Source organism: Erinaceus europaeus, chromosome 4 (genome assembly GCF_950295315.1).
Source record: "Erinaceus europaeus chromosome 4, mEriEur2.1, whole genome shotgun sequence".
NCBI classification, from domain to species: Eukaryota; Metazoa; Chordata; class Mammalia; order Eulipotyphla; family Erinaceidae; genus Erinaceus; species Erinaceus europaeus.
In genome coordinates this window covers 19,530,226-19,554,999 of record NC_080165.1, presented here as the reverse complement: position 1 = coordinate 19,554,999, position 24,774 = coordinate 19,530,226, and the positions used below count along the sequence as shown (strand labels likewise).

The following is a 24,774-nucleotide window of genomic DNA, read 5'->3' as shown; positions in this document are numbered from 1 at the left end:
AAAGAACCAGATTGTCACTTGGGTACATGCAATGCAAGAGATAGAACTCAGGGCCTCACGCTGAACAGCCCAGTGCTCTATCCACTGTGCCATCTCCCGGACTATCATCAAGGACATTTGTAAGTAAAAAAGGCCTGTTTTCAGGCAGGGGATATAGCATAGTGGTTATTCAAAAGACTTTCATGTCTGAGACATGAAGGTCCCGGGTCCAGTCCCCAGCACCACCATAAGTCAGAGCTGAACATTGCTCTGGGAAACAAACAAACAAACAAAAAGTCCGATATCCCTGTGAGGACACCCTGGCTGCATATAAGCCAGCACTCTGCTGTTTCACCCTGACATCATCACATGCATGTCATTATCATTTACGTCAACCCAATGAACAAGGAAATAGCCTGTCAATATATTGTGAAAATACTCTGATTTCACACTCTGAAGGGGCTCCCACACCCACACCCACCCCAGACAGCCACTATTCTCCAAGAACCACAATGTCAGCTCCATCCCTGACCGTTTCTGGTTTCATTCCCTGCCACAAGCCTGGGATGTGGGGATTTGAACTTGTCCTTGTATCATCCTGGTGTACATGTGCCTCAGAAGCTGTCACTCTTCCTCCTGTGTGGCCTCATTTTCCCCAGGCTCTGGCCAGCAATGTTCCTTCCAGAAGAGCAAAGGCTGGTATGGGCTGACCCCTTGGCTCCTACAGGCATAGACTCCCACTCTTAATGTCACCAGGATAGCCCAAATTCTAATAGCAAATTCTAGATTCCTTTATATTCTGATGCCTACAGCCCTCTCTCTGAGAAAACTAACTACTGGTTAGCAGCTTGCTGAGTAGCCAGGAGGTGGTTCAGCAGGCTTTACATGTACCCCACACCACATTTTAAAAGGTGGAACAGGGGCTGAGCGGTGGTATACCTGGTTGAATGCACATATAACAGTGTGCAAGGATCTGGGTTCAAGACCCCAGCCCCCACCTGCAGGCAGAAAATCTTGCAAACAATGACAAAGTGCTGCAGGTCTCTCTCTCTCTCTCTCCCCCCCTATCTCTCCTCTCTTGCCTCTCTGTCTCTAGCCAATAAAATAAATAATTATATAAATAAAACAGTAAACATGGCGTGAAACGAGGACCGGCATAAGGATCCTGATTCGAGCCCCCAGCTCCCCACCTGTAGGGGGGTTGCTTCACAAGCAGTGAAGCAGGTCTGCAGGTGTCTGTCTTTCTTTCCCCCCTTTCTGTCTTCCCCTCCTCCCTCCATTTTCCTCTGTCCTATCCGGCAACAACAACATAAATGGCAACAATAATAATAACCGAAACAATGATAAAAACAACAAGGGTAACAAAAAGGGAAAATAAATAAATAAAACATTAAAGAAAAAAGGTGGTAGAAAAGGACACAAAGAAGCGGAGAGATATTCCATGTTCACAGATTGGAAAAATCAACATCATCAAAATGAATATTCTACCTAGAGCCATGTACAAATTTAAAGAAATCTCCATCAAGTTAGCACCGATATATATTTTTAAAGATATTAGAACAAAAGCTACAAACATTTATCTGGAGGCAGAAAATACATACAGTCACCAAAACAATCTTGAGAAAAAAAAAAACAGAACTGGGGGGTTTGGCAGTAGCACAGCAGGTTAAGCCACATGGCACAAAGTACAAGGACCAGCTTAAGGATTCCAGTTCGAGACCTTGGCTCCCCACCTGCAGGTCTGTTGCTTCACAAGCAGTGAAGCAGGTCTTCGGGTGTCTGTCTTTCTTTCTTCCTCTCTGTCTTCCCCTGCTCTCTCAATTTCTCTCTGTCCTGTCCAACAACAATGACAGCAGTGACAACAACAATGATAATAACAATGATAAACAACAAGGGTAACAAAAAGGGGGAAAAATTACCTCTAGGTTGGGTGTATTGAACCAAAGTAAAAGACTCTGGGGTGGGTGGGTGGGTGGGTGGGGGAGAATACAGATCCAAGAAGGATGACAGAGTGCCAGCACTTACGTGGGTTGATTACCAACAAGGAAGGTAAACCACCGGTTCTCCCTCACTCGTTCAAGAGAAGACGTGATACAGACAAGAGACACCGGGGACAATTGAAGCCCTCTCGTTTAATGGCATATGGACATAGGTTTAAATAGAGGTACAGACAAAGAACATTTTTCAAATATGTCAGAAATTACAGGTTTCTTAAAGGTCAGCTTGCCCCTATGGTAGGGGGCTGGTATGACAGGAATTGATGAGATACATAAAGGTCAGGACAATTATTCTCCATGATGCAAGCAACTTAATTATCCAAAGGTATTTGAGAGAAACATAGGGGTTAAACCAGCAGGGTGAGATAGAGAGAAGATAAGGCTTGATAAGATATCAAAGGCCATAGAGTTTGGAATTTCTCTTGTCTGGGGTCTGAGGTGTATGATGTAGTGTGTGATAAGGAAGTTCTCCTCTATGATCAGAAGGTGAGGTGAACTTTGAGTAAATGAACCTTAAAGCAGGCAGCCATGTGGCCTGCAGTTAGTGAGGAGAAGCAGTAAGATCTCTGTGGGCTTGAGAGTCTGATAAGGGAGAACTAAGTCTGAAAGACTATTTTTCTCCTTTGCTCATCTCGGTGAGAGTGACTAACAAGGGGGTGTCTTTCCCAGACCTCCATCCAAGGATGGGGATAGTTTTCCCTAAGTTCTATCAAGCTTACACATAGCCCCACAACAGAGGACCTAGTGGGGGTTGTATTGTTGTATGGGAAACTGGGGGATGTTATGCATGTACAAACTATTGTACTTACTGTTGAATGTAAAACATTAATTCCCAAATTTAAAAAAAAAGTGAAAAAAAAGAAGGAGGAGGAGGAGGAGAAGGAGAAGGAGGAGAAGAAGGAGAAGGAGAAGGATAAGGAGAAGGAGAAGGAGAAGGAGAAGAAGAAGAAGGAGAAGAAGAAGAAGAAGGAGAAGAAGAAGAAGAAGTAAAAACCCCAGTTACCCAGCCCCCATTCCAGAGGATCAAGAAAGTGTGAGACCCTGGGTTTATTCCCTGGTGTTAGACAAAACAATAGGAACAATAATAGTAACTATAGGTAATCTGGGCCACCTGGGCCACAGCTATGGGCACAGTAGGAACCAGAGGCTCAGTCACAGAAAGAACTGGTGTAGAGAGGTCATATGCACAAGGTAGAAGAATTAGGTGGTTAGGGTCTGTAAGTGACCCTGAATTTCTGGGAGCAGGGGTGAAGGCAGATACAGCCACCCCCACCCTCCACTCCACCCCCTAGGATCTCCCTTTCACAGCCCTGGGTCTCATGCTTCTCTTCCACACCCTACCCTCCTTCATATATCCAGGACTGGGTGCCCTGCATATATCCAGGACCCATGACTCATGACCCAGGTCAAGTCCAGGCTCAGAGACCTCCTGTCTTTCTCTCCAGCACCCACACACCCCACAAAGCTGCTGCAGGGAGGGATAGCCTGCACCTTCACTGACGAGCTTCCAGAACAGGAGACGAGGAGGAGGGGAAGTTGCCCAGGAATGGCCCCAGAGAGCCCAGGGCAGATCTAGTGTTTGGGAGGAAGCTTCAGGGAACTGGAAGAGCTTGAGCAAAGTCCCCCAAAACACACCTGAGTCTCTCTGTGTGGGGTACACACAGAGCTGGCCCCTGAGGGCATGGGCATCAGTAGGCTCTGACAGGTCAGGAGGACTTGGTCACACACTGCTCATGGGGGTTAGCTGGTCACAACCACGGCTGGAGTCAGTCCCAGCATCCAGAATTAAATCCAGGACCTCACCCATGAATTACATGTGCTCTACCCATTAACCCACTTCCCTAGTCCCTATATGTTCAACTACAAGAACAAACAGATCACATTTGAAAGGTTCTGGGAACTGATTCTTTTGGTTATAGGTACATTAAGAGAAAGATGAGAACAGACTGGAAGATTCACTGGCAGAGAGATTTTTTGTTTCTTGTTCTCCTCACTTTCTCTCATTATTGTCACCAGGGTTATTGCTGGGGCTAAGTGACTGCAAGACACACCAACTGCTTCCAGAGGCCAATTCCACTCCCCCTCCTTTTGTTTTTCTTTCTTTTCTTTTTTAAAAAATATTTTATGGGGTTGGGCAGTGGTGCACCGGGTTAAGCACACATAGGATGAAGTGAAAGGACCTGTGCAAGGATCCCGGTTCAAGCCCCAGCTCCCTCCACCTGTAGGGGGGTTGTTCACAAGTGGTGAAACAGGTCTGCCAGGTCTATCTTTCTCTCTCCCTATCTACCCTCCCCTCAATTTCTCTCTGTCCTATTGAAAAAAGAAAGGAGGAAGTCAGGCGGTAGCCGCAGTAGCTTTAGCACGGGTGGCGCAAAGCGCGAGGACCGGTGTAAGATCGCGGTTCGAGTCGCCAGCTCCCCACCTGCAGGGAGTCGCTTCACAAACGGTGTCTGCAGGTGTCTGTCTTTCTCTCCCTCTCTGTCTTCCCCTCCTCTCTCCATTTCTCTCTGTTCTATCCAACAACAATGACATAAATAACAAAATAATTGTTACAACAATAAAACAAGGGCAACAAAAGGGAATAAGCAAATAAATATTAAAATAAATAAATTCTCATCACTGTCTCTACTGGTTGAACTGCTTGCTGTGAGTCTTCACCTTTAAAAAAAAAAAAAAAGGGGGGGTCGGGCGGTGGCGCAGTGGGTTAAGTGCATGTGGTGCAAAGCGCAGGGACCGGCGTAATGATCCTGGTTCGAGCCCCGGCTCCCCACCTGCAGGGGAGTCGCTTCACAGGCGGTGAAGCAGGTCTGCAGGTGTCTATCTTTCTCTCCCCCTCTCTGTCTTCCCCTCCTCTCTCCATTTCTCTCTGTCCTATCCAACAATGAACAACATCAATGATGGCAATAATAATAACCACAACGAGGCTACAACAACAAGGGGAACAAAAGGGGAAAAAGGGCCTCCAGGAGCGGTGGATTCATGGTGCAGGCTCCGAGCCCAGCAATAACCCTGGAGGAAGAAAAAAAAAGAAAAGGAAAGGAAAGGAAAGGAAAGGAAAGGAAAGGAAGGAGGAAAGAAGGCAGGCTGGTACCAAGCCTCAGTAACTGGAGGCAAAAAAAAAATTTTTTTTTCTATAGTGATAGAGACAGAAATAACTCAAGAGGGAATATAGTGGCACAAAAGGAAGAGAGACACCTGGATGGCTGCTGTGCACCCTGAAGCTTTCCCTCTCCAGATGAGGACTGCAGCTTGAACCTAGGCCACCGCCACATAGTTCTGTGTGTACTCTACTGGGCGCACCTCCACCTAGTCCCTGAGTCTAATTTTTCCTTTTTTAAATTAAAATATTTATTTATTTATTTATTTATTTATTTATAAGATAGGAGGAGAAATAGAAAGAACCAGACTGCACTCTGGTACATGTGCTGCCTGAGACTGAACTTAGGACCTTGTGTTTGAGAGTCCACTGTGCCATCTCCCAGAACATGGGTCTAATTTTTCTTAAGATTTATTATATATATATATATATATATGTTGTGTGTGTGTATGAAAAAGAGAGAGAGAGAGGAGAAAGAGAGAGACAGAGAAACAAAACAGAGCGTCACTCTTGTACACACGGTGATGAGGACTGAACCTGGACCGTTAAGGCATGTAAATCCAAGACAAATGACCCATTTACTTCAAGGAAATAAATTACAGAAAGATAGAGGAGGGCCAGGGAGACAGAAAAGTGGTTTCTTTGTTTGCTTGTTTGCTTGGTTTTTGTTTGTTTGTTTTGCATTCCTGGGTGGGCATGAACAGAACAATGTTTTATGCAACAAGTTTTTGCCTCCAGGGTTATTGCTGGAGCTCGGTGCCTGCATTACAAATTCACTGCTCCTGGAGGACAGTTTTCCCTTTTTGTTGCCCTGGTTATTTTATTGTTGTGGTGGTTATATTGTTGTTATTGATATCGTTGTTCTTGGATAGGACAGAGAATTGGAGAGAGGAGGGGAAGACAGAGGGGGAAGAGAAAGACAGACACCTACAGACCTGCTTCACTGCTTGTGAAGCAAACCCCCAGCAGGTGGGGAGCTGGGGGCTCGAACCTGAATCCTTATGCCGGTCCTGGCACTTTGTGCCATGTTTACTTAACCCGCTGCGCTACTGCCTGACCCCTGCAACAGGTTTTTGTGCCTGAGGCTCTCAGGCCCTAGGTTCAATCCCAGACACCACCATAAATTGGCTATGTCTAGAGGTACCATCCACATAGTAAAACTTCACTGCATTTGCCACGCTTGGCTTTCTGCTATGCATGCTTTCCAGGTGTGGCTTTCTGTTTTGTCTTGGAGGTTTTTTTTATTTGATTGTTTATTTGTTTTTTTCTGCCTTACTGGTTATCGCTGAGGTTCGGTGCCTGCATTATGAATCTACTGCTCCTGAAGGCCATTTTTTCAACAACAACAATATATATATAGTAGGACAGAGAGAAATTAAGAGAGGAAGGGGTGAGAGAAAGACAGACCGCTTGTGAAGCAACCTTTCTGCAGGTGGAGAACTGGGGGTTCTAACCAGAATCCTGGCGCATTGTACTATGTGCCCTTAAGCCAGTGCACCTCTGTCCAACCCACTTTTTTTTTTTTTTGTCCAGAGTACTGCTCAGCTCTAGTTTATGGTGGTGCAGGGGATTGAACCTGGGACTTCAGAACCTCAGCCCTGAAAGTCTCTGTGCATAACCAATATACTATATACCCCCCACCCCGTCTTGGAGTACTTACTTGTCTTTGCTCCTTTTTTATGTAGTGCCGGTGACTGAACGCAGGACTTCATGCATGCAGGGTATGTACTCTACTACTAACTCGCCTCCCTGACCCCTGTCATTATTGCAAAGATTCATTTATTTACTTATAAGGGGTAGAACACAGTCTGGCACATTCAATGCTAGGAACTGAATTCAGGACCTCATACTTGAGAGTCCAGTGCTCTGTCCCTCTGAGCTGTCTCTTGGGCCTCAGTGTGTATGTAGCTTATTTATTTGTTTGTTTATGAGAGAGAGTGTGAGGGAGAGAACTAGGACATCGCTCTGGCACAGGTGATGCTGGAAATCAAACTTAAGAGCTCATGCTTGGCGGCCCGATGCTTTACCCACTGGGCCACCTTCTCTTCCTTGCTTTTTTTTTTAAATTTTATTTATTTATGAAAGAGAAAGATAGGAGGAGAGAGAGAAAGAACCAGATAGCACTCTGGTACATGAGCTGCCGGGGACTGAACTTTAGACCTCATGTTTGAGAGTCCAATGCTTTATCCTCTGTGCCATCTCCTGGACCACTCCTTCCCTTCCCTTCCCTTCCCTTCCCTTCCCTTCTCTTCCCTTCCCTTCCCTTCCCTTCCCTTTTCCTTTCTTTTCTCTTTTTTATAGAAACAGGGAGACACAAAATCAAAGGGAATGAAAGGGACTACAGCGCCACAAAGATTCCTTCAGTGCCAGGCTCAAACACAGCAAAGCAGCACACTATCCAAGAGGATTATTTCACCAGCCCACCTTGGTTTTTGTTTGTTTGTTTAGTTTAGTTTTTTGCCTCCAAGGTTATTGCTGGGGCTCAGTGCCTGCACCATGAACCCACTGCTCCTGGAGACCATTTCCCCCCTTTTGTTGCCCTTGTTGTGGTTATTATTGTTATTGTTAATGTCATTTGTTGTTGGATAGGACAGAGAGAAATGAAGAAAGAAGGGGAAGACAGAGAGGGGAGGGAAAGACAGACACCTGCAGACCTGCTTCATTGCCTGTGAAGCGACTCCCCTGCAGGTGGGGAGCCGGGGGCTCCAACAGGGATCCTTACTCTGGTCTTTGTGCTTTGTGCCAGGTGCCCTTAACCTGCTGCGCTGCTGCCCAAACCCCCCCCCCCTTGTTTTTACGGGGGATGAACCAGAAGGACTTGGTGACTATTTGGAGAATGAAGCACATTGGAGAAGTGAAACCACAGACATCTCACTAATGAGTAATGTTATTATTGTTCCTAAGGTTTTTGCAGAAAGTTTAGCTGAAGTCCCCTATCAAATGGTGTCTTACAGATTGACTCTGAATTTGTTTTTACTATTGTTTCCAAGCTTGGTTTTACAAATGACTAGAAGACCTTTGTCCTGTTTATCCAGGGACCCTCATGTCCTTATATCATTGTCCTTATATCCATATGAAAAGGCACTTCTTAGTCATCCTGCTTATCAAGTCCTGCAGAACTCTCAGATACCACCAAGGCAAAGCTACTCACATTCCTAACCTTGTTCCTTCCCCTTTCTCTCTTTCCAGGGAAAGTTCTCCAAGACAAAGAACTGGGTAGGCAGATCTGAGATAGCCCCTCCTGTCCCTTACTTGACCAGTCCAGTACTAAAACTGGGCTCTGTGACCCAGGAGGTGTGAGGCAGGTAGAATTCCAGACTTTCATGCATGAAGCCCTTTGTTCTATCCCTGGCACTGCATATACCAGAATGCTGCTCTGATTCTCTCTTTCAGAAATCAATCAGTCAGTCAATCAATCAATCGGTCTGGGGTTGAGTGCTGGAGCGCCTGGTATAGCACACATTACTATGCACAATGATTCTGGTTCAAATTTCTGGTCTCCACTGAAAAGGAAAGCTTCGTGATTGGTGGAGCAGTGCTGTAGGCATCTCTCTCTTTCCCCTCTCTCCCTATTTCTTTCTGTCTCTATCAAAATAAAAGGGAGAAAAAAAAAGGCCACCAGGAGTGGTGGAATCATCATGCAGGCACTGAGCTCTAGTGACAACTCTGGTGACAATTTTTTTAAATTATTTAATTGTAAAAGACAATAAATAAATCTTTGGGACCTGGAGATAGCTCACCTAGGGAGTTCTTCTTCTAGCGTTTGCCCTTCTTCCGTAGCCAGTCAACAGCGTCAGGTTGAGCCTGATGTAAAGTTTCGAGACCTCCTTTGAATCTGGAGAGGTGGCAGTCCTTGACTATGTGTGTCATAGTCTGTCTGGAGCCGCAGGGGCAGTTCGGGTCGTCTCTGGCTCCCCAGCGATGGAACATAGCGGCGCACCGGCCATGGCCTGTTCGATAGCGATTGAGGAGGGCCCAATCATAACGTGCTAGGTCAAAGCCGGGTTGATGCTTGCAGGGGTCTGTGATGAGGTGTTTGTTCTTTACCTCAGCTGACTGCCAACTCTGTTTCCAAGAGTCTGGAACAGAGAAGTTCAGTGTAGGCATAGGGGACCAGATTGGGTGACGAGACGTCAAGCGTTGGACAGGGTGGGCGAAGATATCCGCGTATATTGGCAGGTCCGGCCGAGCATAGACGTGGGAAATGAACTTAGATGATGCCGCATCCCGACGAATATCTGGCGGGGCGATGTTGCTAAGAACTGGCAGCCATGGAACCGGGGTGGAACGGATGGTTCCAGAAATGATCCTCATGGAGGAATATAATTTGGAATCGACCAAGTGGACATGGGGGCTACGGAACCATCCTGGGACACAGTATTCTGCAGTGGAATAGCATAATGCCAGAGATGATGATCGTAGTGTGGAAGCGCTCGCGCCCCATGAGGAGCTGGCCAGTCTTGCAATGATGTTATTCCTCGCACCCACCTTTGCTGCAGTTTTTATGAGATGTTCGTGAAATGACAGAGTGCGATCGAGAGTAACACCAAGATAGACTGGCTGGGCTTCATGCCGGATTCTCGTATCGCCAAGCTGCACATTAAGCTCACTCGAGGCCGAGGCATGGTGTAGATGGAAAACAGATGATACCGTTTTTTGCAGTGCTAGGGATTAGTCGCCATTTTTTACAGTAATCAGATATCAGAGACATGTCTTTCGTGAGTGTTTCCTCGGGGATGTCGAACTTTGATGCCTGAGTTGCACACATGCCATGTGTGAGAATGCAGGCTCACCCACCCCCCACCCTCCCACCACCACCACAAGGAGCATTATGCCAAGGGAAGTGAACAGCGGAGCAGAAGGGTGGTGTCTCTCCTTCTCTCTGTGCCTCTCTCTTCCTCTTTGTCTGTCCCTCTCTAAAGAAAAAGAAATTCATCATCAAGGGCAACAAAATGGGAAGAATGGCCTCCAGGAGCGTGGATTTGTAGTGCAGGCACCAAGTCCTAGCAATAATCCTGGAGGCAAAAAAAAAAAAAAGAAAAGAAAAGAAAAATAAATTTAGGGCCAGGTGGTGGTGCATCTAGTTGAGCGCAAGGACCGAGGTTCAAGCCCCCAATATCCACCTGCAGGGGAAGATTCACAGGTGGTGAAGCAGGGCTTTCAGATGTCTCTCTGTCTCTTTCACTCCCTACCTCCCCTCCTATCTCAATTTCTGTCTCTATCCAATAATAGGTAACTAAAAATATTTTTAAAAATTGAAGTAATTCTATAGAAATGGTGGAGTCATGCAGGCATCACACACACATACACACACACCTCAGTGAAAAATCCAGACCCCAAACCTATGGACATCTAATCTTTGACAAAGGGGCCCAGACTATTACATGGGGAAAGCAGAGTCTCTTCAACAAATGGTGTTGGAAACAATGGGTTGAAACATGCAGAAGAATGAAACTGAATCACTGTATTTCACCAATACAAAAGTAAATTCCAAGTGGATCAAGGACTTGGATGTTAGACCAGAAACTATCAGATACTTAGAGGAAAATATTGGAAGAACTTTTTTCCGCATAAATTTTAAAGACATTTTCAATGAAACGAATCCAATTACAAAGAAGACTAAGGCAAGTATAAACCTATGGGACTACATCAAATTAAAAAGCTTCTTCACAGCAAAAGAAACCACTACCCAAACCAAGAGACCCCTCACAGAATGGGAGAAGATCTTTACATGCCATACATCAGATAAGAGTTTAATAACCAACATATATAAAGAGCTTGCCAGACTCAACAACAAGACAACAAATAACCCCACCCAAAAATGGGGGGAGGACTTGGACAGAATATTCACCACAGAAGAGATCCAAAAGGCTGAGAAACACATGAAAAAATGCTCCAAGTCTCTGATTGTCAGAGAAATGCAAATCAAGACAACAATGAGATATCACTTCACTCCTGTGAGAATGTCATACATCAGAAAAGGTAACAGCAGCAAATGCTGGAAAGGGTGTGGGGTCAAAGGAACCCTCCTGCACTGCTCGTGGGAATGTCAATTGGTCCAACCTCTGTGGAGAACAGTCTGGAGAACTCTCAGAAGGCTAGAAATGGACCTACCCTATGACCCTGCAATTCCTCTCCTGGGGATATATCCTAAGGAACCCAACACATCCATCCAAAAAGACCTGTGTACACATATGTTCTTGGCAGCACAATTTGTAATAGCCAAAACCTGGAAGCAACCCAGGTGTCCAACAACAGATGAGTGGCTGAGCAAGTTGTGGTCTATATACACAATGGAATACTACTCAGCTGTAAAAAATGGTGACTTCACCGTTTTCAGCTGATCTTGGATGGACCTTGAAAAAATCATGTTGAGTGAAATAAGTCAGAAACAGAAGGATGAATATGGGATGATCTCACTCTCAGCCCGAAGTTGAAAAACAAGATTAGAAAAGAAAATACAAGTAGAACCTGAAATGGAATTGGCATATTGCCCCCAAGTAAAAGACTCTGGGGTGGGTGGGTGGGGAGAATACAGGTCCATGAAAAATGATGAATGACATATGACATAGTGGGGGTTGTATTGTTAAATGGGAATCTGGGGAATGTTATGCATGTACAAACTATTGTATTTACTGTTGAATGTAAAACATTAATTCCCCAATAAAGAAATAAATTATAAATAATAATAATAATAATAATAAAATACACTTTATCGCACATGACTGGGGAGATATGACAAGTAGTAAAAAAAAAAAAAAAGAAAGAAAGAAAAAGAAAAATCCTAGCAGCAGGCTGGCTAGATAGCTCACCTAGACTATGAGCTTGCTTTGCCTTGCATATAACACAGGTTCAAATGCAGCCTTCACCACACTGGAGGAAGCTTCAATGCTGTCGTGAGCATAAACCAAAATGTGACCCTTATAATAATTAATTAAATATGGTAAAGGATTCTGCCTATGAAAACCGAGGCTGTTATTTTATAAGTACGGCAGTACTACATTATTGACACTAGGTGGCGCTCTGACACCGCGTTACACTCTATCAACACATTCTAACTTATTGAAATGCTATTCAAAAAGTCATATTTCTAACATCAAATTCTTATAATTACAATTATGCATCCCAAATACTTCCTCGGTAAAGAACAAGTAGGAGCGCAGGTAAGGTCACGGCAAATGGTGTCTTCAGGTTGACGAGGCTGGTCCGGTTAGAGTTCTGGTCCGGATGGGTCCTGGGTCTGGTCCGGTCCTGGTCCTGATCTGGTCCGGTCCTGGTCCCGATCTGGTCCGGATCTGGTTCGGGTCTGGTATGGGAATTTGCAGACACCTCCGTGGCCGTCGGTGTGTTGATTGCCACGGGATATGCTGGATGGGGGCTTCTGAATTTACATGCTAGCATTCAGTTCAAAAGTTGCCCTCCAAGTCCAAAAGTCCGGGGTTTTTATCCCTAGCGGCTGGAGTGTGGGTTAGGTAATTTCCAGCCAATGAGAGTTAGGGTCTTCCTGACATGTAGAAATAACTTTTTCAGGCTATGCAGATGTGGGGCTTGACCTGCACAAGACTTTATTTTGTGCTGGTGTATGGGGCATTTCAGAGAACTCTGGGGCCGCATTGGGCTTGCCCTGCATAAGGCTTATGCTGGCCTGCCGGGGCATTTCAAAAAATTAAGGGGGCTACATTAGGGTTGCTGTGCACCGGACTTTATCTTACGCCGATGTGGGGACATTTCAGGGCGTTTATTTATCTAATGCAGGCCTGCAGGGCTTGGGGGCCAAGGTTCTAAGTTTTATCTTTCATTTTACTTTGTCACTTAAAACTCAAGAGTATTTTAACATTTTAATTTTAACAATGTTTCATCACTCAAATAAGCATTTCAACATTTCAAACTCAAAATAATATTCTCACACTTGAATATTCACGTCAACTTTATTAAACACTCTAAACTTAAACAACTTATCCTAATATTCTTAACCTATTTAAACATTTCACACTCAAAGGAATACTTTCACACTTAATATTTTCACACTTCTTATATATGTCCTAAATACACACTTCTTATTTCAAGCACATAATATTGTTTCGGGTACATATTTTTTCAAGTACATATTATTTTAAGTACACACTTCTTATATATCCATATTATTTCAAACACACACTTTAGTATTATTCTAAATTCACACTTCTTATACATTAATATTATTCTATTCTAAGTTTGGGTGTAAGTCACCACAAATTTGTTCAGGAATAATATTCTTGTTCCTGACAAATGCTGTGGTATCTTTCTCTCTAAAAAAAAAAAAAAAAAAACCTGGCCTGGGGGAGTTGCAGTAGCGCAGTGGGTTAAGCACAGGTGGTGCAAAGCACAAGGACCGGCATAAGGATCCCAGTTCAAGCCCCTGGCCCCCCACCTGCAGGGGAGTCGCTTCACAGGTGGTGAAGCAGGTCTGCAGGTGTCTATCTTTCTCTCCCCCTCTCTGTCTTCCCCTCCTCTCTGCATTTCTCTCTGTCCTATCCAACAACGATGACATCAATACCAACAACAGTAACTACAACAACAATGAAAAACAACAAGGGCAACAAAAAGGGAAAATAAATATAAGAAATAGATATTAAAAAAAAAAAAAAAAGCTGGCCTGGAGTGGTGAAATCTCAGTGATGACCAAAAAAGGAGCAGTAGCAGCAGCCCCCTGGGAACAGTGATGATAATGATGGTGGTGATATAATCCTAACACCAGCTCCATGGTGTCCTTGGCTTTTGTGTGCACTGGGAAACCAGACCCCTTGTCTAAGAATATCGCGGTGACTTCGCTTCTGATGAGGGAGGAGTGAGGGTGAACACAATGCTTATGGCAGCAGACACAGTGGGAATCTGAGCCCAAGATGCCGTGGGTCAGCCCTGTTGGTCCCCCATCCCCACTGTACCCTGTGGGCACAACACCATTGACTTCAATCACACTCACAAGCTACCGGAAGCTCTTTATTGCCCCTGGGCAGAGTGCTCACCAAGGTGAGGAGCACTGACTGGACAGGGTCTGCGGCATTCCCAAAGCAGCCAGGCCTGGGAGGCTGGGTCACCAGCACAGGACGCCAGGGCAGTACTTGTCAATGAGACCCTGGTAGTAGGGCCGCAGCTCGTCCACCTCTGGCAGGTCAGAGGACTTGGTGTACAGGTCAAACTTGCTGCAGAGGCGGGGGAGGAAGAAAGTCTGGTGAAGCAGCCTCTAGGTCCCCAAGTTGCCCTTCCCGGAGCCCCAGGGAGGTAACCCACTTGAACTCCTGCACCCACGGCAGCATGGCCAAGTCCTGTTCGCTGCACAGCTGCCGGTAGTCGCCACCCGTGTGCCATGGATAGAAGGAGTGAAACCGGATGATGTAGAAGGCCTGGGGGTTAGAAGCCACACCCTGCACACTCTGGGCTGGGCTAGACTGGCGTGAACTGGTGGGATGGCCCTGCTGGACTAGACTGGGTGGGGCTATGCAGAGCTAGATTCTCAGAGCTGTGCCTCCCAGCCACCTACCTCTGGGGGGAGGGAGAATTTGTTGAACTTCATCATCTGGTACATGTACTCTGTGAGAGAGGGAGAGGGTGTCAGCACCAGGCACCCACGGGGCAGCCCCCTATCAAACCCCCACCACCACCCTGCCGCCTCTAACAGCCTCACCATCATGTCCCCAGGACATCAGAACGTTTTCAAGTCCACAGTGAGGTTGGTACATGCCAAGCTCTGTGCTACAGGAACAGATGTATGATGAGGGGGGCTCAGGAGTGTCGGGGGATGGGGGGAAAGACCAAAAGCGGGAAGGGGCACCTGTATCGGGGGTCCTGAAGGTCAGGGTTGTCCTGGAAGGTGGAGTCACAGAAAACCACGGAGGCCTGGGGACAGCAGCCCACTGGGAAGGTATCTCCAACAACAGCCCACTAGAGAGGAACAAGAGGCCGTGTGTATGGTGGTGGCAGTGGACGTGAGGATGGTGACGGCCTGCCCACCACCCCAGCCTAGAAGTGAGGCTGGCTTTTCCTGCCTTCCCAGAGACTTGAGCTGAGCCTTTTCTACCCCTGGCCTCACCTGGGGCTCCCCTGCCAATGCCAGAACCTTCCCTAAGTCGTGCAGGAGTCCGACAAGATGGAACCAGTCTGGAATGGAGACAGGCAGGGCAAGGCCAGGATGGAGGAGGTGCCTGCTTAAGGCTGGGGCCTGATGGTACCGACCCACCCCGTCTCCTGCCAGTCCTGCCTCCGATGGCACCGGCCCACCCCTTCTCCTGCCAGTCCTGCCTCCCACAGTCCCCCCACAGTCAGGGCAGGAGTGGGACTGTGTACCCTTGTCTGGGTGGGCCTTCCGGATGCCTTCTGCTGTCTGGAAGGCGTGGAAGGAGTTTGGGAAGTCTACATCTGGGTCTGACTCGTCCACCAGCTCATCCAGCATGTCCACAGCCTCCATGACAGTCATTCTCTTGTAAGAGAAGTCCCCAAACTGGATGTGCTGGAGTGGGACAGATGAAGTCAGCACAGCCACGGGTGGGCTGGCCAGTCCCAGTCCTCTCCAGCCCCTTGGGGAGCCCCCACAGAGCTGCACAGAGGCATCTGCCAGGTACCTTCTTCTGGACGAACTCCACAGTCTGGTGCGTGTGCATGAGCTTGTAGGTGGTGAACACACGGTCCAGGTGCGGGCCAGACTGCAAGCTAGAGGGTCAGCCAACCACCCCCTGCCCTTCATGTCTCAGGGGCCCACAGCCTGCCCTCTCCCAGTTGTGAGTGAGACCTCCTCAAGAGTACGACCCAAACCCTCATGAGTGCAGTGATGGGGGTGGGGTGTGGAACAGGCAGGGCAGGGGGTCCTCACCGTGTAGTTCCTGAAGCTGCCCTTGTCTTTGGCCATCTCTGGGTCCACGTCAGGCCGGTAGACCAGAGACGGGTCCGGGCCCTGGTTGGGTGGGGGACTGAGTTTGTTTTAGTGTGATGCCATGACCTTCGAGCCCAGGGTACAACCGTGACTGTGGTGCCTCTGCCAATCTAGGGCATTCTAACCCTTGGGGTTCTTATGTGCAGCACAGATATCAGCTAGATACCAAGCTTCCAGGACGTCAGCCTTGAAGGAGCCCCCAGGAACTGGCTCCCTCTCTCTGACCTCGGTCAGCCCCAAGCAGCTGACCTGCTCAGGACCTGCCCTCCCTCTCTTGCCTTGTGGGCTCAAACACCTACACCCACAGAAGACCCTTCTCAACTGGTGATGAAGACCCCAGATTCCCCTCCCTCCATTCTGAAGCCTCTGGGATTCTGGGCAAGGGAGGAAGGGAAGGTGGGAAAATTTAGTAACAAAGAAGGGCGGGATGCCATGTGGGAGCATGTAGGACCCCACCCACATCTCCTCAAGGCCTGTGTCCACCAGGAGCCCAAGGGTGGCTGCTGGCTTTTTCCTCAGGGAGACTACAACAGCAAGGAGCGAGGCTTCTGACTAGGAAGCATCTCAGAGAGATAGCTTGTCCTGGAGCAGCCTCTGCACTGGGCCCTGGGTACTTACCACAAGCACCCTCATCCTAAGAAGGAACAGAGCCAGGGGGCAGGTGAGTATGCACAGGCCTGTGTGCCCTATATATGCCCACAGGTTACATAAGTGACGAAGCACTTCCCAGCCCCTTGGCCTTGGCTCTTGGTAATGAGTGACTATTCACCCTCTTTTCAGCCTCAGCAAGTTAATGTGTCAGCCTTGAAGGAACCCCCAGGAACTGGCTCCCTCTCTCTGACCTCGGTCAGCCCCAAGCAGCTGACCTGCTCAGGACCTGCCCTCCCTCTCTTGCCTTGTGGGCTGTGAACACCTACACCCTTCTCAAATGGTGATGAAGACCTGTCTTGAGTATAGAAAGAAAAATGACCCTGACACATGGTGCAAAGCGCAAGGACCCGGTTCGAGCCCTCAGCTCCTCACCTGCAGGGGAGTCACTTCACAGGTAAGTAGGTCTGCAGTTGTCTATCTTTCTCTCCCCCTCTGTCTTCCCCTCCTCTCTCCATTTCTCTCTGTCCTATCTAACAACAACAACAACAATAATAATAACAATAACTATAACAACGATGAAAAACAAAAGGGCAACAAAATGGAAAATAAATATTAAAACGCTTCAAAAAAAAAAAAGAAAAGAAAAATGACCCTTCTTCTTCTAGCGTTTGCCCTGATATTAATTAAATAGGGTAAGGAATTCTGCCAATAGAGACTTAGGCTGTTATTTTATAACTGCTGCAGTACTCATTTATTGACACTAGAACACATTACACTATAACATCACATTCTTACATTAAAATATAGTTAGTAAAATGCATTTTAGAGGGAGGCGGGCGGTAGCACAGTGGGTTAAGCACACGTGGCGCAAAGCTCAAGGGCCAGGGTAAGGATCCTGGTTCGAGTCCCCAGCTCCCCACCTACAGGGGAGTCGCTTCACAGGCGGTAAAGCAAGTCTGCAGGTGTCTATCTTTCTTTCCCCCTCTCCGTCTTCTCTCTCCATTTCTTTCTGTCCTATCCAACAACAAACGACAACAACAATGATAACCACAACAAGGCTACAACAACAAGGGCAACAAAAGGGGGAAAATAATGGCCTCCAGTAGCAGTGGATTCATGATGCAGCCACTGAGCCCCAGCAATAACCCTGGAGGCAAAAATAAAACAAAATAAAATAAAATGCAATAAAAATAAAATAAAATAAAATAAAATAAAATCTTGGTATTCTGATATCAAATTCTTATAATTGCAATTATATATCCTAAATACCTCCTCAATATAGGACAGGTAGGTGCGCAGGTTAGGTCACAACAAATGATGTCCTTGGTTGACAAAGCTGGTCCAAGCTGAGTTCTGGTCCGGATGGGTCCTGGTTCTGGTCCAATTCTGGTCCAATTCTGGTCCAGAATGGTGTTGATTGCCAGGGGATATGCCCAATGGGGGCTTTCTGAACTTACAGATTAGCACGCAGTTCAAAAGTTGCGGTCCACGTTCAAAAGTCCGGGGATTTTATCCCTGAGCTAGGCTGGGGTGTGAATTAGGTCATTTCCAGCCAATGAGAATTGGGGTCTTCCTGACACGTAGGTCTACACTTTATCAGTCTATACAGATGTAAGGCTTTGATTATTGAAACAAAAATCACCAAGTAAGAACAGCACAGGTAGGGAACACCTCCTGCTTTGTGGAACATTCACATTCCAGGGGCACTTTCTGCCCTAGAGATCACATCACCGTTTCTGTGTCTTTTGTTTTTCCTGTACCTGTGTGCTAGGCAAATGTCCTATTGATTAAGATGAATATTCTACCTTTTATGCCATTCTCTTGGCCCTGTGTATCAGAAGACAATGGTTTATAGAAAGTTCAAGCTTGTTATGTGTCTAGAGGCTTTAAACAAATCGAGCAGCCCATTTTTCACAAAAAATCTGTTCCATTGTTTGATCAAGGAGTTTTGTTTTATTTTGTTCCAAGTTAAACTCTCTAGCTAGAATCCATCTTCTGTGTGTGCTCACTGTGCGACCTAGGTTCTCGTGTACTATTCCTGCATAAGGAGGTGGGAGCATAGTGGTGGGTGGTAGATTAAAAGGCCCATTGTATCTAGGCAGGTACCATACCTTCCCATTAATTATTTATGTAAGGTGGCCCCTCCACTGTGGGAACCACCAATCTTTTTCTATATTTTAGGGGGAATACTAAAGGAAGTGGTGTAGATAAAGGGGAAAACATTTCTTCCTTTCGGGGCCTCCTGAAAAACTCTGCATTACTGATACTGCTTGTTCCATTATGTTCAACCTTACAGAGTGCAGTGCAGGTTTTGTCATTATTTTTGTCATTTGGTCAGGCTCTGAGCCTGGCCATAGGTAAATATTATTAAGACCACACAGAGCTGAATCATGGCAAAAGGCGAGATGGTTTCAGTTTGGCCTGGAGAGTCCAGCCGTGCTGAACTTCCTGCGAAGCTGGTACCGTGTCAAGCAGCTAGCACGGTGGCGCCTGCGCCAATCTTTCACTTTGTCACTTAAAACTCAAGTATTTTAGCACTTTAATTTTAACAATGTTTCATCACTCAAATAAGCATTTTAACATTTCAAACTCAAAATAATATTCTCATACCTGAATATTCACTTTAACGCTAACAAGTATTTCAACACTCTAAACTTAAAACAACTTATCTTTTTTTAATTATTTTTTTAAATTTTTTATTTTTTTATTTTCCCTTTTGTTGCCCTTGTTGCCTTTTTATTGTTGTAGTTATTATTGTTGTTGTTCTTGATGTTGTTGTTGGATAGGACAGAGAGAAATGGAGAGAGGAGGCGAAGACAGAGAGGGGGAGAGAAAGACAGACACCTGCAGACCTGCTTCACCGCCTGTGAAGCAACTCCCCTGCAGGTGGGGAGCCGGGGGCTCGAACCAGGATCCTTACGCCGGTCCTTGCACTTTGCGCCACATGCGCTAAACTCGCTGCGCTACCGCCCGACTCCAAAACAACTTATCTTAACATTTCCAACCTATTTAAACATTTCATACTCAAAGGAATACTTTCACACTTAATATTCTCACACTTCTTATATGTATCCTAAGTACACACTTATTATTTCAAGTACATATTATTATTTCAAGTACACATTTCTCATATATCCATATTATTTCAAGTACACACTTTAGTATCATCTAAGTTCACACTCCTTATACATTAATATTATTCTATTCTAGGTCTGGGCATAAGTCACAAGATATTTGTCCAGGAATCCAAGGTCTCAGTCCTTGTGCTGCAGGGGTCGTGTTCCCCTCATCTGGTATATGTAAGGGACACTTAATTGAATGCTTGACTATTCTTGTTCCTGACAAGACCCCAGATGCCCCTCTCTCCATTCTGAAGCCTCTGGGATTCTGGGCAAGGGAGGAAGGAAAGGTGGGGGAAATTTAATAACAAAGAAGTTATTCCACACTTGTTAGACTGGAAAGGAAGACTTTATTCCGGATGACAACAACAAAGGACAGAGATTAGGCTCTGGCCTTATGCAGCTAGTTAGTGGAGGAGTCACAGCCATGGCACATTGGAGTAGGGGCGGGGGTGCTTGAAGAATCGGATGGGGCTGTCTTTGACACTGACTTGACAGGATTCATACTGAAGGCAGGCCAGGGTGATCAGACACCAAAGGGATGGATTCTCACTAAACCCAGCCCCTGAATTGTGCTCATTCTGGGCAAGGCCGAGGGGAAAGAGGACTTGAAAGAGCTGCCAGGGTTTGGCCAGGAGGGATCTTGCTCAAGTTTCATATCTGGTTGAAAGGAGCCAATTCAAAAAAATATTTATGGGTTTACGTTCAGTTTGAGGACACAGCCAAGTTGACTGCCCCACACCAGGGAGCCACTATGCCTGGCAGAAGGAGACAGGAGGCAAAGAATCATCAGGTGTCATATGACAGGAACTCTGGAGAGAGACAAAGGTTTGCTGAATGTGGTCTGTGTAGTCAGGGGAGGGGTCAGCGAGCAGAACTGGGGTGTGGGCTCCAGGGGTACAGCTCTCACCTATCACAGGCGGTTTCTGCTGGTGAAAGGGTAAAGGGGGGAGGGCTAGGACCCCCATTTAATATGACAAACTTCAAGCTGCCCTCAAGTCTTTGGGTTCTGGAGCTTCCTACAGGAACTTGCCATTTGCTTAGTTTCTTCAACTTCCTTCCATTAGAATGGCAGCCCATTGAGTGGGGCAAGGTTGGGATTGACTCCATGTTTGCCTGCACATGCTCAGCAAGCCCTTGCTAGAGTGATGCCAATGGGGCGCCCAAGATAGGGCTGGAGACATCACCCCCCAAGCTGATGGCACTAGGAGCAGGAGAAGAATTTGGCGCACAAAGTGGGATGAGGAGAGGGTAAATGAGAAGTCTGGGCCCACAACAGGTGGGGTTCTAGGGAGTTCAAGGCTGTCGGTGGACTTTCTGGAAGGGGGTGGGTGTCAGGACAGGTCTCAGGGGTCAGGAATCGGAGAGATGTCAGGCGTAATGCTGAGACCATGGAGGTGCCCCCATGACACAGCACAAAGAGGTAACGAGGACAGTGGTTCATCCAGCCTCTGGAAAAAGCAGTTTCCAGGAGGACCCAAGTGAGCACATTGGGAGGAGGAGCACTGGGGCCTGACTGGTACAGGGGTGTCACAGGTGGGGAGGGTGTGGTGTGAAGTGGCTGGTGTCCCGGGAAACATCCTGTCCAGAAGATCAGACCTCATTCAGGGGAGGGACTTTGCCCTTGGGCCAGGAAGCCCAGGGAGGTCTTAGCAGAAGTGAGCTCCTGACTCCCCAGTGTGACCTTCTTATAACCCTCCTCTTATTCAACGCCCCTGGTCCCCTGACCCCATTTCTACTGCCTTCTTGCCTCTGCTGATACCCTTTAGTGACCACAGGCGCGAGGCCCGGCCCGCTGGCCACTCACTCAATCTAGTGCCAATCTCTCTCAGCTGCTTTTGGCCAGTCTCCCTCTCCCCGGCAAGTCCACACCTCCTGTAGGCTCAGGACCTTGGCAGTTCCTTCCCAGGGACCCCTACAGTCGTCAACTGAAGCTTCCTCCTGGCAGCCTTGGGGCTACCTTGCTCTGCTCTGGGGCTACCTTGCTCAACACTGACACCCCCCACCCCACCCCGTGATTCCTGGCTCCTGTGCATGGATGCCTCCAGCTGAGCAGGAATGAAGCTGAACTGTGCCCACAAGGAGTGGAGGGCAGGTGCCTGATGGGGCCACGTGATCCTTGAGCTAAAGGGCCAGCAATAGGGTTTGGGGGGTGTAAATGGTACTTCCCAGAGCTCCCTACTCTTGGGGGCCCAGAGTATCTGAGAGGCAAGCCTGTCAGTGACCCAGAACAGAGTGAGCACTGCAGTGACCTCGGGCACAGCCCCGCCCTCTGGCTCTATTTTGCTGCTAGCATTGGGATAATGGCATCACCGCCCCTCACATAGTGACACAGGCAAATCTCGACAAATTGAGTGCTATAGGCATGTTTACTAAATAACAGAAACCACCTTTGTAATACCTGGGTCCCAATCACGTGGCAGGCACTGTGGTCACATGTGCACAAGCCCCGCCCTGAGTACTCTGCCCCGGCTGTGCCCATCAGTCTTGATAGCATTGGCCACCAGTTCACCCACCCCCAGACTCTTGGTGAACCTGCTCTCGGAGCAAGCCTGCTCCAGTCTCCAGCTGTCCCGGGCCTGCTCTTCATGCTGAGCTACACGTGGATGAGAGACCCGCCCCTCCTCCAATTTGGCAACCCCTAGGCCCCTTGCAATGGAGGCAGTTCTGGTTAATTGGCCTATCTGTGCTACGACACCCTCCCCACCACCACTACCAGGTCCCACCAGCACTAGGTATTAGAAAAGGGTGTCCTGAGCTGTTACACCCTGTCCCAGAATGTGTGGGGGCAGCTTGTGAACTCTCCAGTCCTCTCCCCAGTTGTCCTTGAGGAGATGCAGGTAGGGCTTGCTGTTGTAACCAGGCTCCACAGTGGCAGCTCAAGCAGCATGCGGTCCTCCCTCCCCCTGGGAGCCCACCTCCCTCTACCCTCTCAGCGTTTTTTTTTTTTTTTTTTTTGGGGGGGAGGAGGGTGGTGCGCAAGGCCAGGTAAACTACACACACCCAAAGCCAGACTCTAATCCTTTGATATCAAGATCTATAAGGCCATCTCAACACCTCCTGCTTGCCCAGAAGAGGCAACACTGTTCAGAGTCCTGGCTTCTGCTCCATGGCCCTGGGAAGACCTCTCCCCTCTGAAGCCCTGTTCATTATCTGCTGCTGTTGCCCGCTTCTGCCCGCCTCTGCCCGCCTCTGCTGGGCACCCCATTGCATGGGTAAGCACATGTCTGGGGTGTGCAGACCCCTGGGATATGCTTCTGTCTGAATATGTGCATGGGTTTATGTGTTCAAAGCTGATCTAGGCTGGTTGCTGTGGGATCTGGTGGGCTGGGCTGGGCTGGGCTGGGTGGGGGTCTTCTTAGGGTCCTGCACCACTGTTCAAGTTTCTGCCATCTGTAGAAGTTCCGGAGGGCAGGGCCAGGGCTGGGGGCTAGGTTGCAACTCTGGAGTGGAGGTGCAGCATCCTGGCTGCAGGGACAGACAGGCATGAGCCTGTCCCTGCTCAGCCATAGCTGTGGGGACTGCTGGGGTCCACGGGGACTGAGTCCCGAGGGCCAGCTGACCCAAACAGCTGCCACAGACGGTGACTGAGGTTCTGCACCTGGCAGGTACCCAGTGCACAGCCCACCCGCAGCAGCTGGGCTCGGGGTCTGTGATGGCCTGAGTGCCGACGGGGGCCATTCCTGAGAGGGTGGCCCATAGCAGGGGATGGGATGAAGCTCCTCTGTGACTGGAGGATCTTCCGAAGCTTCCAGACCACAGGCTGGGGTGCAGGGTGGCGGAGCTGCAGGTGGCTGGAGGGCCTTTGAGCTGAGGGCTCCCTGCAGAGGGAGATGGAAGAGACAAACCAGATGATCCAGTCTTAAAGGAAAGCCTACCCCACCCCCAACATATAGGCCTGGGGTCACTGTCAAGGGAAGGCCACTGCCCCCTGTGGCCACCATCCTCAAGCCTGGCACACTGTCAGGGGAAGCCCAGCACCATATACCACTACCCAGCAGACCAGGGGATGTCCAAAGCCCCTACACCATACCCATCAGGCCATGGGAAGCCCCACACATACACCATCACCCACTAGGCCAAGGAAAGACCCCCCCCCCATCACCTTGCAGGCCAGGGGAAGCCCAGGGTTCCCACAGAGCCTGGAGCACCGCCAGGGGAAGCCCACGGTCCATTGGGAAGGTGGGAGGGAGGCACTTGGGTCCTGACTTCTCAGCCACCCCTGTAGCCCTGGTCATATGTCACACTCACCTGCCCCTCCCTGGGAAAAGACCACCCCTGGTCTTTGTGGGTAATGATACTTTGGACCCCAATGACTTTCCCTCAACCTCCCCTTGGGCTGTGTGAGATGGGCTGTGCTGCCAGCTGGGGAGAGGGAACCCTCTAGGAGGGGAACCCAGTGACTGTCAACCCTTTCCCAGAGGATTGCCCAAGGTAGGACTTCTCTTGATTTAGGGGGCAGGCAAGTATCAGGGAGGGGTTCCTTCAGGCCTTCTGGCCAGAGGTGGGGGCTGGTCTGAACGCACTCACCTGTGTCTGCTGGGGGGCCCAGGCAGGCCACTGGACAATGTAGCCGGGAGCTGCAGGTAGAACAGGCTGATGCAAGCCAGGGTGAGCCGAGCCATGGGCGGGGCTGGGGGGAGGGCAGGCGCAGGTGTGGGGGTGAGAGCTGGTGCGGGGGCACTCTGTCCGCAGTCAGCGCCTCAGATCACACCTTGTGGAGCCCTCCGAGGAACCCGGGCCTGGAGGTGCGGGAGGAGGAAGGTGGTATCTGCGTTGGTCCGTCTGTCCGACGGGGAGTGGGCCCAGGTGCGAGTGGCCGGCAGGACCGGGTTTGATGACAGGTCTGGATTGGGTGGCCGGTCCAGGTTCAAGAGCGCCGAAGGGAGCAGAATGGGGTCCAAGTTCAAGAGTGCCGAGAGGAGCTGACTGGGCTGCGGGGGTCGCGGTGCCTGGTGAACTCTGTAGGTCGGTTCGTTGTCCTGCTGGAAACGGAACCGGCAGGGACTTAAATAGTTTTTGCGGGAGGAGGCGGGACCAGAACAGGCTGCTGGGCGGGGCTCCAGGGCAGGGGGTGGGGCGTGC

General features: G+C 48.5%; 2 protein-coding genes across 2 annotated transcripts; both read right to left on the bottom strand.

Moving 5' to 3' along the window:
• Nucleotides 1-14,039: 14,039 nt before the first annotated feature.
• MIOX (myo-inositol oxygenase) lies at nt 14,040-16,027 on the bottom strand (the record flags this gene model as incomplete). The annotated part of the gene is made up of 9 exons (XM_007519371.3): nt 14,040-14,255; nt 14,344-14,456; nt 14,594-14,643; nt 14,738-14,805; nt 14,885-14,994; nt 15,143-15,210; nt 15,397-15,559; nt 15,672-15,752; nt 15,920-16,027. Coding segments are annotated over 9 exons (870 nt in total), but the record flags the coding sequence as incomplete, so codon positions are not given.
• Nucleotides 16,028-22,033: 6,006 nt separating this feature from the next.
• ADM2 (adrenomedullin 2) lies at nt 22,034-24,774 on the bottom strand. Its single transcript, XM_007519372.3, has 2 exons — nt 24,220-24,774; nt 22,034-23,510 (listed from the first exon to the last, which is right to left on the bottom strand). Exons 1-2 carry the CDS (start codon nt 24,312-24,314, stop codon nt 23,192-23,194), a joined length of 414 nt encoding a protein of 137 aa, XP_007519434.1. The 5' UTR covers nt 24,315-24,774; the 3' UTR covers nt 22,034-23,191.